Here is a 12,567-nt window from a genome sequence, read left to right as displayed (position 1 = left end):
TTGCTATATTTCTTGACTTCGTAATAATCAGTGGTACATTCCTCGTGTGCTAAACTCCTGGCAATCTTTTCACAAGATATGTAAATGAAAAAAATCAGTAAATCATCTCTTATTTAAAAAAATTAAGATGTTATCTCAGAAGAAGAACTGGAGTTTTTATATTCATAGTTTGACTATTATATATCCCCGTTATAAACTTTTAATGTTTGAAAGGCAGAATACCTGGAAAAAATGACAGCAAACTTAAATTCCACTTGAAATTTGTTCCTAAATCCTGAGTATTTCCCTAGTTTGAGGTTTTAATACAAAATTCAGATTCATGTACATAGAAACACCTTGTTTCTAACAGAAAAAAATGTTATGTTTGATTAAATCCTGGTGAAATGGAGGTCAGTTTCACTTGGAAATCTTTCTGGCTGACACTGTGCTCTAGAGAGCAAGGTGGTAATATCACACAGGGGGCCTTGTCCTTTATTGGCAGAGCTGCCACTGATCTACTGTGCTGCCAAGGTCACATATTCACCTGCATGTGATAAAAAGTCTCTTCTGTCAATAATGTCTATTTCAGACACAACTCAGAGAAACCTTGAGTAATTGTTTCATTGCATACATTTGCACTCCTCCGAACAGGATGAATCAGTACTGTCGGCTGGGTCTATACTGGGTAATGTAATGTTAACAGTCAGCACTGGTTGACTGTTTAAAGCAATTAGCACTGCAAATATGAATGACTTGAGTTAACAGTCTTACTGAAACAGCTGGTAGGAATTGCCAGGGAAGGGTTAGGGCTGGCAAAGCGCAGCCTGTTAGGTTTTGCTTTACATGCTGTGCTTTTGCATAGCTAGGGCCCTTGCCCTGTTGCTGAGGTGTGAGTCAGCAAAGACCAGTGGATTTAAGGGAAGGTCTAGAAAAGGGTGTTGAACAGACTTGGGGCTGATTTCAAGGAAAAGCCACTGTTGGCCTAGATATAGACTAGACTAAATTAGGTTTATGTTGATTTTCAGTCCCTTGTATCATGATGAAGGTTTGTTCATAGGACCTGCATGGGCCAACACCTTTGCATCAAGGATGCATAGGGTTGGACTGGATAAATGTTTCACTGGAGGCTGTCAGAGGTATTTGAATTAGGGTTGGATTTGTACTGATACTGTCTTATGTACTGCTAGGGCTGACAAGCTTGGATTAAGGGCTGCTGCCAGAAGAGACTGTCTGGTTATTTTTTTTCTACTGGTGGCTTGAGATACTGCTGGCTGATTTAGAAATGGTGCAGACTGGGTTCCTGTGAGCAGTTACTGCTCAGATTAGGATTTTGACCATCAGTTGTCTAAAAAGTCATAACGTAGATCTAAAAAATATATGCTGAGTTTTGCAGGGCTCTAGAGTGAGCCAGACAATTCTTATCTATGTTGTGATCTAGCACTGGAAGGAACTGCTGGCAAGAGAAATGCATTTGATTAGAGTGCAGCTTAACAAAAGAAAATACGGTTGGGACTAAACATCCTGGGATTTGCAAGGGCAAGCAGGAGATAGTTCATGTACAGGCAGCCGGCTGGCAGAGAGGTTCAAGCACCATGTCAGACTGGGGCCAGGATTGGATTAAATAATCACTACTGAACAATGACCATACAGTGATTTACCATGTAGAGTAAAATGAGAAATTATTTCAATACTAATGTTAGGGCAGAAGCCAAAAGATGCAAATCTTCTCTAGCAGCAAGGGCCTACTGTTCATGGCTGGCTCACTGTTGAATTTTAGAGAGATTAACATATGAACATTGGGAGTGATGACAGTATCGGTCTTCTTTGTAATTTACTTCTGATAGTGGCAAGGGTTTCCAGAGAAGATTATGCCTTGTATTTGGGAGAAGGCTCCAGGTCAGGCAGGAAATTGTGAAGGATCTATTCTTGGAAGTACTGGTAGATCAGGGTTTGGATGGGACTCCAGAAGCAGATGAGCTAGAATGAAGGCTGAGCACACAGAAAAGTTTAGTTGTGACTGAGTCAATTTTTGTGTTATCAAGGTCAAATGACCAAAACAGTTTGTTTAATCTAGGAGACTATTGCAATATAGTCCTTTCATCATAAAACAATACTAGTTCTTGAGATATATGTCTTGTTGAGGTCATGTCTGTAAAGTGCATATTGGACTTGGCTGGAAGCAATTCTGTAACATGCTCTGTGTCCCTAGCTTCTATCAACCTAAGTTTGCATCCAATACTTTGCTTTTGCAGTAGTCACAGAAATCACCTATTCTGATTTCCCGATTCACAAAAACTATATAACTGTTGTAACAATGTCTAGGTCAAGCTCACAAGGAATGACCAGCCTGAAAAGAGACCTAGTCATTATTTATCTTGACTAGATCTTGTGACAAGTTCAGAAAAATGCTACCATTTTTCTTGGCAAATGTAGTAAAATTTATGGAGAGCCATGTGGTAGCCTTTTTGAAAACAATGTACAGATTCTATTTCATATCTACTTTTTTTTTTTCTATTCAATATAAATTATTTAGAATTCTAGAATAGTTAGGTTTGGAAAGGACCTTAAGGTCATCTAGTTCCAACCCCCCTGCCATGGGCAGGGACACGTACACTAGACCATGTCACCCAAGGCCCTGTCCAACCTGGCGTTGAACACTGCCAGGAATGGAGCGCTTACCACTTCTCTGGGCAACCTGTTGCAGTGCCTCGCCACCCTCACAGTAAAGTACTTCCTCCTTATGTCCAATCTAGAATTCCCCTGCTTAAGTTTGATCCCATTACCCCTTGTCCTGTCATTACAGCCAGCATCCTTATAGGCCCCTTTGAGATGCTGAAAGCTGCTCTGAGGTGTCCACGCAGCCTTCTTTTCTCCAGGCTGAGCAGCCCCAACTTTCTCAGCCTGTCTTCATACACTAAGTGCTCCAGCCCCCTCATCATCCTCACGGCCTTCCTCTGGACTTGCTCCAACAGCTCCATGTCCTTCTTATATTGAAGACACCAGAACTGCAACAGTACTCCAAGTCTGGCCTCATAAGAATTTCAGTTAGTAGTTCTTAGAACATGATTGTTCTCCTAATCAATATGTTTCATCTATAAATGCTGTCCTCCAGTCAGTTTAGTAATTTGAGCCTTTGTGGACAGACCATACCCAATTTAATTTGCTTGTTTGTGTGAATACTAGTTCAAATGCATTATTCAGATTTTCTTTCTCCATTGGGTCTGTTATTTGTCAGGTGTTTCACTGTGAGTTAATATTATATCTGCTTTGCATCTCTGTTAAAATACATAAAAAAGTTTGTTTTCTCTCTGCTTTCTACCTTGTATTTAAAAAATAAATTAAAATCACTCCTTCAAATTGAATATAGGTTAGATATTTCCCCACTTATTGCAGGGGTTGTGGACCAGATGACCTTTGAAGGTCCCTTCCAACTCAAACTATTCTGTGATTCTGTCTTAAATGCATTGGAACTGCTATATTAGGTCAAGCAAAAAAACTGCTTCACTCAGGTTTCTATTACAGCGAGGAACTGATTTCAGATGCTGAAAGGAAGAGTGCAAGAAACAGGTTAAGGTTATGCTGTGTTTGTGGACACTGCTTTTTTATTCTCATGTTGCATTTGTACTTCTCTGTCTAATGACTCAAATGAGCCAGTATTCAGGGTTTTCTGTAGGTCCATTTTGTGCTATATTTGGCCTTCTGTCAACATTTAGCTCATGGGATGAGTTCGACAGTGAGCTATGCACTTTGTGAAATAAGGAATACATCTCATTTTAAAACCATTGGTGCAATATTTTTACTGATTCCTTGAGTGGGAAAATATTCCCACTCTGAGAAACAGGAAATTATTGCCCCTTTTCCCCATTACTTCTATATTTGAGATCTCTGACATCATCAGTAGCTCTTTGCTAGTGTCCTACTTTATCTAATCTTTACTTTTATCATAGATGGTCCATGCAAGGTTTATCCTCATTTCACTTCTCTGTCCTTTTTCTAGTTTCATTGTGCTTATATATTCACAATTTTTATAACATACATAAACATGTAATTTGTGACTTATATTTAAATATATAAATGTGTGTTTTGAAAATATCAATTTCCTATAAATAAATGTACAGTTTAATAAAATGTAATTAAATTATTTAATTTTTATTTAATATAAATAGAATTACATTATATATAAATATATATGTTGAAAAACAGTGAACTGCACATGATGATCAGTACACAAATGTATTGTCCTTGGCTGTGTTATGTTCTCTCCTTTTTTATTCTTTTCTGTAATATTCCATTAATTTTTTTAACTGTTGCTGCACACTGAGCTGATAATTTCAACGGAATGCCTATAAAAACCTTACTACCATTCTGAATGCTGGTAGCAAATGTGGAAGACATTTTTATGTATAACTAGCATATAAAATTAATTATTTTGTCACACAGGCATTAATTCACTTGAGTGTAATCTGCCAAAGCTTCAAGTGCTTTCAAAGGCAATTTCATTTTTAGTTATCATTCACAATTTTTCACTTTAGCAGACATGGTCAGCCCATGGTTGACCCTTTATCCTATTCTTCTGGGGATTTGGCTAACAACTCAAGCACTGGCAAACATCACTAGGTATTCCACATATCCTTCATCTGTTCCAGGAACAGGTTATAGGACCATTCTCTATTACCTAGTCATTTATTTGTCCGTAGGAGAATCTTCTTAACCCATGTGAATTTTGTCTAGGACCTTTGGTAAGGGACTTAGAAGGAAAATGGTACCTAAGTTACCTTTATCAGTATCCCTCATGAATCTTCAGCAAAGCAAGCTACGATACTCAGAAAGCATAGCCCTTCTCAAGCACCCAACTTTGAGTTCTGTTCTTTATTTTCATTTTATCTACTGACCCATAACAGACATAAAGATGATTGGTCTGCAGTTTCATGCATCCCTTCTGAAAAATGTGAATGAAAAAAAAAAAAGCTGAATGTCTAAAAAATTTTCTATCTGTTTTCTTGTGGTTTGAAAAATAGGCCAAATATGTTCACACATAATTTACATTCCTGTGCTCTTCATGCTTGGAAACTACTGGGTAAATTCTGTTTGGATGTGAAGATGCATTTCCATTATTCTTACATACTTCTTTAGAACACTGCTGATCTGAAGTCTACTGACAGGTTTTAATTTGAGGCAATAGACACAGTTTCATAGGTATGTGGTTTGTTGTTTGTTGTTTGGTTTTTTTTATTGACCTGACAAGTTGTTCTTTTTGACCTTTTATTTTTCTGCAACTTTTTTCTAGCATCACATATGAATTCCCCAAGTCTATCTAATTCAGAAATCAATGTTTAGTTGGTTTTATGTGAACTAATCAAATTTTGGGGCTATAGGAAAAAAAACATAATACAAAAGCAAAGTCATATATTGCAGTCTGACAGATCAGAATAATTTGAAAAGTTTATGGTTTATGCTGCTTTCATGTTCAAATTATGAGTCTGCTGTTTTCATTCAAAATTCTGTAGTTATCCCCCAAATCAATACTGCATTTTATCAATCCCACACTTCACCTGCGCAATAGCTTGTGCCTCTGTTGCACCATCACAGACAGCAATTTACAAAATCAATTTTAAAAGGCAGGGTACAAGCGATGATTTTTTTTTTTCCCTGAGGTTTTGCTACAAGGAAAAAAGATTTTATAGTGACTGTAGGATAGACAGTTAATTTTTGGTGGATAGTCTGAGATTTCTAATTTTAACCAACTCTTTAGAAGGCTGTTGGTATCCTCTTGGTTCTTACAAAATGGTGAGGGCTGCTCTGATGTGTGGAATACTCCAAACTCCCTGAAACGTAAAGGAATTCAAAGATACTCTCTAGGAGGTTGCAATGCACACATGCAGGGCTGAGTGCTCTGTAAGTCTGTAGTACTTCTGCTGCCTGATACTGTAAATTTAGATAGTATTTTATTTGTAAGCACAATGAAAAATTGTCACTTTTTCTGAGTCAGTGACAAAAATGACTGCTGAAAATTACTGTTGGTTAGAGGACTAACTAAAGATCTTCAAGCATTGACCATCTCTTGCTATAGCTCTGTCATTTCTCATAGCTACCAGGGTATTGCAGATGCTGCAAGGGTAAAAATTTCACCATACTCCAGAGCAGGGAGTATTTCAATGTGTGGAAGTTGGCCCTGTTCAGCAAATCCAGGATAGTTCTTAAAGCATTTAGCTATCAAGTCTCACTTTAAGTTTTGCAAGGCTCAAGCAGCCACTAATATTTTCTCCTGGATCAAGATCTTAGCTTTAAGAAACTGTCAAACAAAATCAAAAAGAAATTTTTGCTGTGTGGAGTCACTATATATTGTTCCTCTTCTGCTTACAGAACTCCTTAAAAAAATAAATGAAACTGTGCCTGCTTCTTTCGTTTGCATGTTTTGTGCCATTTTAAATGGCTGTAGCTCCTTGTAATTCTTTCCCACCTATGCTGTTATAATGGCTGCATGTGTGACTTCAGGCTGGAAAAGATGCACAGCTGTCTTTTCTCTGTGTCAAAACAGGCAGATAATTCTGCAGACATGCAGGAATAGTCTGTGGGGAGAGAAACTCTTCTGTCCTCCTGATTTTATTTTTACCTTTTTTTTTTTTTAAATGTGAATGCTTTTTCCTCCTCTTCCTTTTATAGTAGGCTCTGTGTGAGCTCTTGTTCTGTTCTTCATGATTCACTGAAGACAGTATTGCTGAGTGGATCTTCTGAGTTTAAGAATCACTGATGATACTTGAAAAACAAAGAGTAAAAGCAGAATTCCCAGTGCATATTTTTCTGCACATTCAGATCAGAGACCTCCCCGAATGGCTTCCAGCACAACAGAACATTTTTCCCAAGAATACGTGAGGCTTTCACAAGGCCAGAAAGGCCCTTCTGAAGTGTGTGATTAATGCACCATCCCTGAACAAGGAATTAGATATCCTGTTTTTGACACACAGTCTCGAATGATATTAATTCATGCAAAGGCCTCCCATTTGCTGAAGAAGCTGTATTGCTACAGCTGTATTTTTTTTCTGTTGGGAATTTAAATCGCTGTTTGCTCATATTAGAAAAGGGCAGCCTTGGTCTCAGTGGGCTAGATCTCTTACAGACATCAAGATAAACTGAATTATTTTTTGCCTTCCTCCTTCTTTTTAAGACATAGTTTGATTTGTAATCATGTTTCTGCCCATCTACAGGGGAAAACAAAACAAAACAACCTAGATGACACTGTTCAGCTCAATTTGTTGTATTTTTGCTTCTGTTTCACAGTCTGCTCTTTAACCATGCCTCTTGGTGTTTGGAAAGACAGAAAAAGAAACACAGATTGAAAAATAGTGTTCCCAAAGCATGGCAATATGTTCCAAACACAGGAAAAGAAAAAGGAGGCAGTGATGAAGCATTTTAAGCTGTCTGAAAAAAAAAGCAGGGAGGGTTGCTCTCAAAAAGGGTCCATCTTCTCTGATTGTGGTTTGACAGTTTTTTCTCCAGTAATAGCATCATGCCACTGATGCAAAAGTGCCCAAGTAACACGGATATATTATATACTAGGACAAATCATTGATTAGAAGAGGCTTTTAGTAGCAGTATCGTTGTTCCTCCCTTGCCAGCCATTCATGCAGAGGCTTAGAGGTAAAAACAAGGGATGCTCAGCAGAGATTTTGAAGTCCTCGTAACTGTATTAATCAGCACAGATATCAAATAGGAAGGAGTTTTTTTCCTGGGCCAGGTACAATTGGTACTGCTTTAGCAGTGTGAAGGTCTTTTTTCTTATTACATTTCTTTCACTGCAAACTCTTGTTTACGTGGGAATTCTATTCAGAATTCAAAGTGCTAGAAGCCCAGGTGGCTTGTAAGTTAGAAGTGCATGTAAGCTCTAAATAATGTTATCCAAAGATGTACTTAGCTCCAGCCAAAAGTCCATGCCTATAACTGAAAGGAGCATTATTGCAGCCAGAATGAAGTAAGCAGAAGGATTACTTAGAATAAGTACCACAATAATGAATACCACAAAGAAGAATAAAAGAGAGACTCACCTCAGAAACAACGCATCTTAAATTAGAACTTGTCTGCTTTTTTATTTCCCACAGCACAACCTCCCATTTTTCACTCTGAACTATCTAATATATTATATGCAGTCTCAGAAGGTGTTTGGGCAATATTAATGATCTAAAATCCATGCCAGTGTTGCAGGGACAGCAGGTAGCGGTAGGTGATTTTCTGATGGATTAAAGAACAGTCCGTAACATCTGCCCCCATAAAATTATACAGTAGCACTAACCATGTGTTTACCATGCATTCTTTATTTCAGAACATGGTTTCTGAATGGTCAGAAATGCCATTGATTATGCCCAGAGATTTATTTGGCTGTTTTGCAACCAAGATTTTGCCATTAATCTGTACTCTGTTTTGTGCATTTCATTTTTATATTGCAAAATAACTCTGGTATTTTATGTAGCTGCAAGATGTCTCAAAAACTGCAAGATGCATGTGGCAGAATGCTTCTTCGTGATAGTTATGTCAGGTTCACTCTTTGGCATTACATCTTTTTCAGATCCGCTATGCTGGTGCTGCTGACAGTTCAGTTCAGTTTATCTTCTATCAGCCTATCGTTCACCGGTGGAGGGAAACTGATTTTTTTCCTTGTTCAGCATCTTGCGGAGGAGGTAATGAATTACCACCACATTCCAGAAACAGTCGTTTGTATACAGGATCTGTCCCAAATTCTGCACTGAGATTTTCACTTTTAAAGGGGCAAAATCAGAAAATGAAAGTAGCTACATTTAACTAGAGGAGGAACGTAACAACAGTGATAGTAGCTTGCAGATTTTTTATCATCATACCAGGCTCTTTACATAAAATATATTTTGATATTCATGACTGCGTTTAATGCTACACCTGTCAAACACAAAGGCTGATGGGACTCAGAGCAGCTTTGGAATCAGATGTCTCCATTTGTCCCTGTTCCTGTGAGCAGCTTTATTGATTGTTGTGGTTAAATTCCAGCTGGTGACTCAGCACTACGCAGCCACTTGCTCACACCCCGCCTACTCCCCTCAAGCGCGGGATGGGGAGGACGATAGAAAGAATGCAAAACCCATGGGTTGAGATAACAGCTTTATAACTAACATAAAGTACAATATAATAATATAATGATGATGATAATAATAACAATGATAATAATAATAATAATAAAGGAAATAACAAAGAGAGAGCTATAAAAGTAAAATGGCAAAGAAAAAAAAACAATAAACACAAGTGATGCACAATGCAGTTACTCACCACCCACTGACAGATACCCAGCCTGACCAAAGCAGTGATTGCTCCTTCTGTGTGACTCCCCCCAGTTTATATACTGGGCATGATGTGCTGTAGTATGGAATACCCCTTTGGCTAGTTTGGGCTGGGTGTCCTGTCTCTGCTCCCTCCCAGCTTCTTGTGCCCCCCCCTCACTGGCAGAGCATGAGACTGAAAAGTCCTTGATCACGGAACTTACATGCACTGCAGAGAGAGACAGGAAGAACGTAGTCACATCACATATTATTTTTTCCACTGTGTATTGCAGGTTATCAACTAACATCTGCTGAATGTTTTGATTTGAGAAGCAGCCGGGTAGTAGCAGATCAATACTGTCACTATTATCCTGAAAATATCAAGCCAAAGCCAAAACTTCAAGAGTGTAATCTGGATCCTTGTCCTGCAAGGTCAGTCAGCTCTAATTTTAAAAGAGACTGGTGTCTAAAGGAAGAAGTAGGAAACGATTTTGTTGCTATTGCTTGCAGTGTTGCTTAGCCTATGTAGTTCAATGTCTTTCTCATCCTGAGGATGTACTGGGTAGGAAAAGACCTCTGTTTAGCACCTCCACATTGCACAAACTGATTTGAAATGGTTGTTTCTTCCTATCAGATGTTGGTTTGCCTCATTGAACATTATAAAGTGTGAGAAAACAAATTGTCCATTATACCATCCCATGATCAATGTAGGTCTCCAAAATGTTAGTGAGATAGGAAAAATATTCTTTGTGTAAAAATGTTGTGAAATAGTTTTCTTCACAATTAGAGACATTATTTTTATGGGGTATTTAAAATTTTCTCCTAATAAAAAGAATACTTGCAGTCATGGCAGCATGTAAGAATATAATGTGTGAATTTGCATCAATAACGTTTGGCCCCTCATAAAAGATACCTTTCTGCTCCCCTGCCAGGCGTTCTCCTTCAGAGGATTAATTGTAAAAATAGTGAGATCACAGAGTGAGATTTCCCATGTATAAGAAAAGGAACAATATCAAAAAAAATTACCAGTCTTTTGTTGCACTTATTCCCCTGAACTTCAGGGGAAGTCAGTCTGAAGCCTTTCATAAACCACAAGCATGTATTTATAATCTAAACCTTTTGGTCCTCTTGTGTGGCTTTGGTAAAAGATGGTCAAGTGCAACACAGCAGTCATGCATGCAAGGGTGCCCTAAACTCATTTTTTCACCTGTTCCTTTCCCTATAGACTAGTTTTGATAAAGTGAGTTCAAGCAAGTGTCACCTAAAAAATTGTGATGGCCATTCAGATTGGTAAAAATTGACACAAGAAAAAGAAGTCCTAGACAGGACAATGATGCTTTGGGGATCTATGTGACTATGTATCCACCTGACTGAGCATGACTGCTTACCAGACCAGGTATACCAACCTCAGACTAGCTAAAATCACACCAACCCAAGATAGTTTTTACCTCTTCTAGAAAGTTTCATTGTAGTTCATTGATCTTTCATAGCTGGAGTTAACACTCAGGTTTCTTTGTCACTGAAGTCACATTTACTCAGAGTGTATGGCATTTTGCAACACTTTTGTGTTTACCAGAACAAAGGAATTACAAAACAGTAATTCTATTTGCAAATAATTAAAAGCCATAAATGTTTTTATACTGTTTTAAATTTGAAGTGAAAACGTACCATAATTAAAAAGTGGAAATATCGGATCTCAAAATCCAACTTCATTTTAGCTGTATTATAAATTCTTTAAGTTATAGACTTTATCATACAGTTCATTAGGATGTATTAAGGATATAATATGAAGAATGCAGCTTCACTAGCGCTTTGTGAAAAGTGTTTCCTGTTGAGAATCTGCTCAGAAGGGATTTTTCAACTTAGAGATTCTTTCCCACAATTCAATAAGACTATTTTTTCCTTTAGCAATACTCTTTCAAGTTCAGTATCTGGCTTTTCTTGTTATAGTACTTTCTACAAAATAAAACAGAACAAAACAAAACAGAACAAAACAAACAAAAAAACCCAAACCACCCCAAAACAAAACCAACCAAACAAAACAACTAGCTGCAGCTAGAAATCTTACTATAATAAAGCTGTTGCATTTTTTTCCTCAGTGATTTTCTTAGATCAAAAGCAGTTTCTTTGAATTGTTTGAGACTTAAGTCAGTAAAGTAGAGGCCAGGTATGATCAGGTAAGAGGCCTGAATATCAACGTCTCAGATAAAAGATGGCTGAATGGTGTGAATTGACATGGAACCTGTCTGTTAGAGTCACTCTCACAGTACCAATGAGAAAGTAAATTTACATAGCTGATTTTTTGTTACGGTTTGTTTTTTGGTGGGTTGTTTGTTTTTTTTGGGGGGGCGTAGGAGGTAGCTTAAGCTGCTTTTTCTTTTTTTTTTTTTTTTTTTAAACCAGTTCTGAGTCAAATATGTAATTTGTCTTTGGAATTTGTACTATGAATATTTTCCATACTTCTCCCAATAATTTTAAATGACATATTCTCAAATGTCAGATGTCAGGATGGTACATGGAAGGAAAAGGGGAGGAGGGAGAAATAACAGCTGGACAGAAGTCAGGAAGCAATTTCTGTTTTATATAAGACATAACAAGGCAAAGTTGTTGATATAAATACCCTGGGAGGAGGGAGAGCTATTTAGAAGTACAGCTATTCTGTCCCAGGGTACAAGCAGTAACAGAGGGGAATTGGCTCTTTTTGGAAATGTCCTCCCAGAATGCCAAATTGCAAATGATTATTTTCAAAAGTGCCTTTGTAAAGAATTGGAAGAATCAACAAGGCAGACAGAAAACCAGAGGAAATCTGTGGTAACTTCTGGAATCCTGATGCTTTCTTATGGTCAGGAAGAGGGTAGGTGAAGCAGAACAACGGGGTCAGAAGTGTGAGTGAGCAAGCTCTGCAATGTCTTTGCTGTGCAGGAGCCACTCTGCTCTGCCTGTATAAAACAAAGACGATAATTTTTCCATTGAGGCATAGCTGATTAGTGGTTGCTGACTGTTCCTATGGTATGTCAATGAATGCCACAGAAAATAATCTTGGAAGACCACAGTGGCACTGACTAAAGCAACTGAGAGGGGTTACTGGAGGAGAGCTTACAATAAAATTTTCAGCAAAGAGCAGGCTGAAAGAAAAGTTAAAATGAATACCAGGAGTATTGTGTGGGCCTGCAATTCGTTGCCTCTTCACCCTTAGTGCATATAAACATTTTACTTTGTTATGGTTATTATGGCAATAATTAACAGCATTGCTGGCATCATGAGTACCAAATAAAGCTTAGAGTGAATGAATGTGAAAAATTAATCAACT

At 37.8% G+C, this 12,567-nt stretch overlaps 1 protein-coding gene across 8 annotated transcripts in view; it reads left to right on the top strand.

Annotated features, from left to right (window-relative positions):
* ADAMTSL1 (ADAMTS like 1) overlaps positions 1-12,567 on the top strand; it is a 176,316-nt gene that overhangs the window by 63,168 nt on the left and 100,581 nt on the right. For all 8 annotated transcript variants that reach the window (XR_010608771.1, XM_065662870.1, XM_065662869.1 and 5 more), the window contains 2 exons: positions 8,540-8,651; positions 9,551-9,689. Coding sequence is in view for 7 of the 8 variants with exons in the window: in XM_065662870.1 (XP_065518942.1) it covers positions 8,540-8,651; positions 9,551-9,689 (251 nt within the window). In the remaining variant the exon portion in view is untranslated. The remainder of the gene's footprint in view (positions 1-8,539; positions 8,652-9,550; positions 9,690-12,567) is intronic.

Source organism: Lathamus discolor, chromosome Z, assembly GCF_037157495.1.
Source record: "Lathamus discolor isolate bLatDis1 chromosome Z, bLatDis1.hap1, whole genome shotgun sequence".
Classification (NCBI taxonomy): Eukaryota; Metazoa; Chordata; class Aves; order Psittaciformes; family Psittacidae; genus Lathamus; species Lathamus discolor.
This window is presented reverse-complemented; position numbering and strand designations above follow the sequence as displayed.